This window comes from Octopus bimaculoides, chromosome 28 (assembly GCF_001194135.2).
Source record: "Octopus bimaculoides isolate UCB-OBI-ISO-001 chromosome 28, ASM119413v2, whole genome shotgun sequence".
Classification (NCBI taxonomy): domain Eukaryota; kingdom Metazoa; phylum Mollusca; class Cephalopoda; order Octopoda; family Octopodidae; genus Octopus; species Octopus bimaculoides.
The window spans coordinates 15,656,584-15,663,490 of record NC_069008.1 but is presented as its reverse complement, the minus strand read 5'-3'; the positions used below and the strand labels follow the sequence as shown (position 1 = coordinate 15,663,490).

Below are 6,907 nucleotides of genomic sequence, written 5' to 3'. Positions count from 1 at the left end.
AAGTATTGATGTTTTTAAGCATAAACTCATTTATGCTATTAAAATTCTTTTCAACCCTAAACCTTACCGGTCATGGGATATGCTAGAAACAACAGTCAAATCTTTTTTACATCACATTAATTCTTGTTTGAAAATATTTAGGTTTTAGAAAATTTAGCGATCTTTCGTTTTGACTAAAACTGTCATCCGGGTTCGTTAATCTTTTTTATTTATTTACATCCGCTGGAGCTTTAGGTGCTCAATAAACACTCACAACGCCCGGTCTGGGAATCGAAACCGCGATCCTATGACCGCGAGTCCGCCGCCCTAACCACTGGGCCATTGCGCCTCCACAGCAAACACATACATACCATCTATATATTAATACATAAAGGGAGATAATTAGCCTTAGCTGTTAAAGAAGGAAGAGATATGCATACGCATTGAAGATACTTCCCACTTCACGTTGACACTCGGTTAAATGTCCTGTGCGTCAATTTCTCTTAATCAGCTGATTATACATTTTTAATACTTATAAAACATATTTATAATGCATTTCTTAACTACCAGATACACATATATATAACAACACTATCCTTTATGAAGCATTTCCGTAAGTATTAAACAATGAAGATATTCAGTGCTATTAATTCTCTAGACTTTCGGTTTTTGGCGCGTCGATGATTTGTTTCCCTTTTATGTTTTATAAACATTATATTTCTATGATTTCTACGAGATTTAGCTGTTATTTCTAGCTATGGAGGAAATATGTCTATGATCTGTTTGTGGTTTGGCTGCTATTTGTAGCTATAGAGGACATGTCTATAATTTTGTGCGAGATGCAGCTGCTCTTTCTAGCTGAAAAATGTTTTCAAAAACACACTAACAACTGAAATGTTCAGAAACCAATATTTTATTTTAATTTATTGATTAACTACCGATGTATCCCAAGCCAAGTAGTAATTTGTTTCCTCATCACTTTCTGCAAAATGGATAATATTAAATAAAAAAATTTTGAAAACGTATCTGTTTTTTGCGTAGAATCAAGTACCCTGTCCCTCTAATGTGCCGCAAACCCCTTGGTTTTGTTCGGAAATAAGGGTGGGGGGAAAACCGCCCCCCCCGTATCCTGGAATCATCGGAATTCCTTTTTTTTTCCGTGGAATGAATTACAGTGACCTCCTTTTGTTTTGTTTTTTGTTTGGTAAACGGTGTGGGGTAGGGTAGAACCCTTGGAAATGTCACCCCACTCCCACCTCCATCGGGAAGTACACCTGCACCGTTTTCACTAAGAAAGAAATCTAATTTTTTGTGTGGAATCAAGTGCCCTGACCTAATTTGCCGCAAACCCGTTTCCCGAAAAGAATTCTAATGGTGATTCACTGTTGTAAGGGCAAAGAGTGAGTTTCCATGGATTTCATTTGTTCCTTTAACAATGCACTGTCATGGTATTAGCTGTCAGAACTGAAAGTAGAACTGACAAGGAACGTTACTGCTGGTTTGAGTTGATTCTTTGGCTACTGACTAGCCGGAGCTATCTGTCTGTCCGCCTGTCTCTCTATCTCACTATCTATCTCTCTCTATATCTATCTTTCTATCTATCTATCTATCATTCGTTCACCTCTGTTTGTGTCCGTAGAATTTATCAAATTAGAAAACGCAAATTTAAAAATAATAGGATCGACCACTCACGACTAGCTAGCGCGGACGCGCGACTGCGCGTTCGGGACCACTCTGCTTTAGTAGTACCCTTATACTCTGTGTGTTTTCAAACGCATGGATATAGGTGTCAAATTTGTTCCAATAACTTTCGAGTGATAGATAGATAGACAGACAGACAGATAGCTCGCTCCGGCCAGTCATGGTATTAGCTGTCAGTAGCCAAAGAATCAACTCAAACCAGCAGTAACGTTCCTTGTCAGATTTTTCTACTTTCACTTCTGACAGCTAATACCATGACAGTGCCAAAGTCTTTCCCCATTGTTTTAAGTGAATTGTACAGAAAAAGTATTTAACTTGTGCAAGTATAAAAATTTGGATGTTAAAACAATAGTGATGATGATGATGATCTGCCAAAAAATTAGCTGCTAATTAAAAGACACTTTTACGTTTTTTCATGAGTCAGGCCGAGTTTTTCTGCCAGATGGCCTTCCTGTTATTAACTGTCACCAGTTTCCAGGCAAGGTAATACTTCCCCAATATCTTCACATATTTTTCATGTAGATGTGCATTCACGTGTTATGTGATGTGTAGACACACAGACACACACAGGACAGACTTCTTTCAGTTTCTGTCTATGAAACCCATTCAGATGGCTTTAGATGCACTGGTGCTATTAAAGAAGAAACTTGCTCAAAGTGCTGCTTTGTGAGATTGAACTTGATATCACATGGATTAAATTAAAGTTTTTTTAGTTTTTTTTTTCTAATTCGGTTGACTTTTCATCATTTATTATACTTGTTTCATTTGTTCTGACGATTGTAGGTCTTACAGCTATCCATGTGATCATGTAACCACACATTTTCCTTCAATTTCAACTTCCAGTCATAAATATTAAAGGCTGTATTGGATGATGTAGTCATAGAAACAGACAAGATGTTCATGGATGGTATGTCTATAATCAGTCAGAGCTGACCTGGACTAAACAACAATGTCAAGTTCTATTTCTGGAGAAAGACTAATGCTTGCTAGTGTCCACTATTCTGTTGTTTTATTTTTAAACTGTTACACAATGTGAAGGTGTCAGTTTAGATTACAAATATGTCAGCTTCACACAAGATTCTGTGATGTAAATTTTAAGAAATTGAACTGTTAAGTTCATCATCTTTTAATTTCAGTTGTCTATGTTGGCATGGTTGGATGGCTTGAGCAGAGCTGTCAAGCTGGGGAGCTGCAGCAGACTCCAGTCCGATTTGTCTTGGTTTCTACTGGATGCCCTTCCTAGTGTCAGCCACTTGACAGTGTGCAGGGTGCTTTTATGTGGCACTTTTACATGGCAACACATGGACACTTTAACGTGATAGAACTTTTTCATGGCTGCTTTTATAAGGAATGGCCACAAGTGCTTTTCACCACCAGAGGGATGAGTCATGACACTTCTGTTATGGAGTGCAGATCTTCTTGAGTGCAACAAGACACCAGGTATCTTGGACCTCTTTGTCTCACCTGAAATGTTCTTCAGTATTTCATCCCATGTCTTTTTGGGTGTTGCACTTCCACATGCTCCATTTGCTTTTAAGGACTTCTTTTTGGAGCTGTCAGAATCCAGCTCAGTTGTTAAGGTAAATGTCTCTTTCTACAGAAATGAATTTGTATTTTTTAAATAGCCTCCACATCTTATACTGTTGTTTCTCTATAATTTCAGAACATCAGATGACATTGATGTAACAGAAGAAACATCTTCAGTATCTACCATGTTTTAAAGACTGAAGAAAAATAGTATACAAAACAGATGTATTGCATTATTTCTACAAATCTGTGTTAGAATTCCTGTGAAACATTTGCTCTGAAATAATATTATTAGCCATATTTATGAACATCCCTGACTGGAGTGTCAAAGAAGAGGACCCTGTTTGCTCATTGCAGATGGATAAATTTATGTAAGTGTTGCCAAAGAAAAGTAACACTGAACAGAAGTACAGCAGTAAACGTGTTTGTAAGATATAAAGTACAAGAACAAAAGGAAGAAAAATATATAAACTGGGATTTGAGAAGAAAAGTAATGTGAGAAAATTGTATAATTGATTTCCCCTGAACACATGGTAAAAGAGATAAGATCATATGACTGTGATATCTGTACAAAGTCGTTCTTTTAAAGAAAGTAACCTAATTATGCACAAACGTACTCATACAGGAGAGAAGCCATATCATTGTGATATCTGTGGTAAATCATTCTCTTACAGTAGCTACTTATCTAGACACAAACATATTCATACAGGAGAGAAACCATATCATTGTGATGTCTGTGGTAAATCATTCTCTAGCAGTGGTCACTTTACTGTGCACAAACGTAGTCATACAGGAGAGGCACCATATCATTGTAATATCTGTGGTAAATCATTCTCTAGAAGTACTCATGTTACTGCACACAAACATACTCATACAGGAGAGAAGCCATATCATTGTGATATCTGTGGCAAATCATTCTCTCAAAACAGTAACCTAACAAGACACAAACATATTCACACAGGAGAGAAGCCATATGATTGTGATATCTGTGGTAAATCATTCTCTGACAATAGTAACTTAACTGCACACAAAGATATTCATACAGGAGAGAAACCATATCATTGTAATATCTGTGGTAAATCATTCTCTAGAAGTACTAATGTTACTGCGCACAAACGTTCTCATACAGGAGAGAAGCCATATCAGTGTGATATTTGTGGTAAATCATTCTCTCAAAGTAGTACCTTATCTTCACACAATCGTATTCATACAGGAGAGATGCCCTATCACTGTGATATTTGTGGTAAATCATTCTCTCATAACAGTCACCTAACAAGACACAAACGTATTCACACAGGAGAGAAGCCATATGATTGTGATATCTGTGGTAAATCATTCTCTGACAATAGTAACTTAACTGCACACAAAAATATTCATACAGGAGAGAAACCATATCATTGTAATATCTGTGGCAAATCATTCTCTCAAAAGTGTGACTTATCAAAACACAAATATATTCATACAGGGAAGAAAGGAAAAGGGTAGTTTCTTGTTTGCTATATTTTTAATATTCTTGAGTTCCATGCAATGGAAAATATGATTAAAGTATTTTCAAACATTTTAGATATTTTTGTTTTGTTATTGCAATTTTCACATCTCTTTGTTCCACAACTGTTCATGCAAATTCCTTTCTATGATGTAAGGACCTCTGTACCAAAATTCTTCCTCCTGACAACCCTACACATTATTTTTTATTGAATATCACATCCCTAAGTTGCTGTATATTTATTGTTTATCACTTTTTAAATGCTTCACTCATTAAATATGTTATACAATAACATATGTTATGACTTTTTCATGCACAAGAATATTGTAAAGTTGTCAAATATGTACATAAACAATGACCCCCAAGTACAAAACAGATGAGACCACAAAGAAAAAACATGGGGCATAAGTATAGTTTAATGCTCCACACCAGACTGATTCATGGTTTGTTTCTGAAGAATAGTTTCTTTAAATTAAACGATGCAGAGATAAATTTTCAAGGGTCCATATTAGGATGATTTTCATCAAATAGAAGAAAACGTTTTGGAAGATATTCTGGTCATTCTAAACCCCAACCTGTTTTTGTGAATACTAACTTCAGATTTTGAGGAAACCTACCAGCCACTTTATCACCTATGGATTTTGTGACACACAAGCCAGATTGGCTACATTCTCACCAGAAAGCAGGATAGGCAGACATTTGTGAATGCTGAGTCATTCCTTGGTAAAAAAAAAAAATGGACTTCCCAACATAGGATAGCAATAAGTGACTTGTGACTGAGAACAAGGTCTGAGAGATTTCAATCAATCTGGAAGCTTAGGGTCCCTCCAAATGGTTGGAGATGTGGAGATGTATAACATAAACGATGACTGGAAGTTCTTACAAAACAAACTAGTGAGAGCTTCTGAAGAAATCTGTGGAAAATGTCTGCTAGGTGAAGGGTGATGTGATGGCTGAACATGGAAATATATTGAGGGATAAAAGCAAAAAGGCAGTCTTGGAAGAACAGGAACAGTTGATAGCTGGAAGAGAAGTTAGGGGCCATTTAGCAAAGACAAAAGCTGAAAAAAGGTATGCTAACATTCTACAGATTGAGGATCAAAATTATGAAGTATTCTAGTTTGCAGAAATTGAAATGTGGGATGTGTGTGCAGATGGATAATTGCAGACTTGCATTCATTGATTGTGAGAAGAGAGAGGAATGGAAGTGCGAATATGAAAGGCTACTAAATGTAGAGCAGGAATATGAGAGAGCTTTCCTGAAGTAAAACATAAGAACGGGTTCAGGCATTCTTATTAGTGGCAGTTAAGAGTATGAAAACTGTGAAAGCCCCTTGGCCATTAGGAATTACATCTAAAATGCTTAAAATATGTGGTTTATTAGGATACGACCTTCATATGGAAAACGACTTCCAGGTACCATCTCATATCTATGTGAAGTTATTTCATCCTGGATTCTAGATCAGGAAGTAAAACCATAATCTGTAAGCTTCCCCCACCCACCTTTCTTTTTCCTCTGGTTTTGTACTATCCTTTGTCATCTCTGTTCAACTTGGATAACCTTATCCATTTCTTTCAACCTCTCCTAATAATGTTATTACCCAGTTTTATCTCTGCACAGAACACGCACACACGCACACGTCAACAGCAATATATTCATACGTAAAGGGAAATAATTAGACTCAGGAACTAATATACGCATGCGTATTGAACGATTAGATTTCCTATGCACGAATCTGTCTTTAACATTTATAATAGTTATAATGTATTTCTCAACTATCAGATCCATACATATATAACAACATTATTGTTTATGAAACATATCCGTAAGTATTAAACAATGAAAATATTCGATGTTTTTAATCCTGTACACGTTCGGTGTTTGGCGCGTCGATTCTTTGTACGATTTCTGTTTTATGAATGAAAGATGTCCTTGATTTGTGCGGGATTGAGCTGCTATTTCTAGCTATTGAAGAGAGACGTCTATGATTCGTGCGACATTTGGCTGTTATTTCTAGCTAAGGATGAGAGATATCCTTGATTGGGCTGCTATTTCTAGCTATTGAAGAGAGACGTCTATGATTCATGCGACATTTGGCTGTTATTTCTAGCTAAGGATGAGAGATATCCTTGATTGGGCTGCTATTTCTAGCTATTGAAGAGAGACATCTATGATTCATGCGACATTTGGCTGTTATTTCTAGCTAAGGATGC

The 6,907-nt window shown here is 36.5% G+C and overlaps 1 protein-coding gene across 1 annotated transcript in view; it reads left to right on the top strand.

The window, feature by feature from the left end:
• Nucleotides 1-1,525: 1,525 nt before the first annotated feature.
• Nucleotides 1,526-6,907, top strand: part of LOC106877433 (zinc finger protein 208) — a 31,118-nt gene continuing 25,736 nt past the window's right edge. Inside the window, exons 1-2 of the mRNA XM_052977428.1 lie at nt 1,526-2,163; nt 3,344-4,660. Coding sequence (XP_052833388.1) covers nt 3,760-4,660 — 901 coding nt within the window. The 5' untranslated portion in view covers nt 1,526-2,163; nt 3,344-3,759. The remainder of the gene's footprint in view (nt 2,164-3,343; nt 4,661-6,907) is intronic.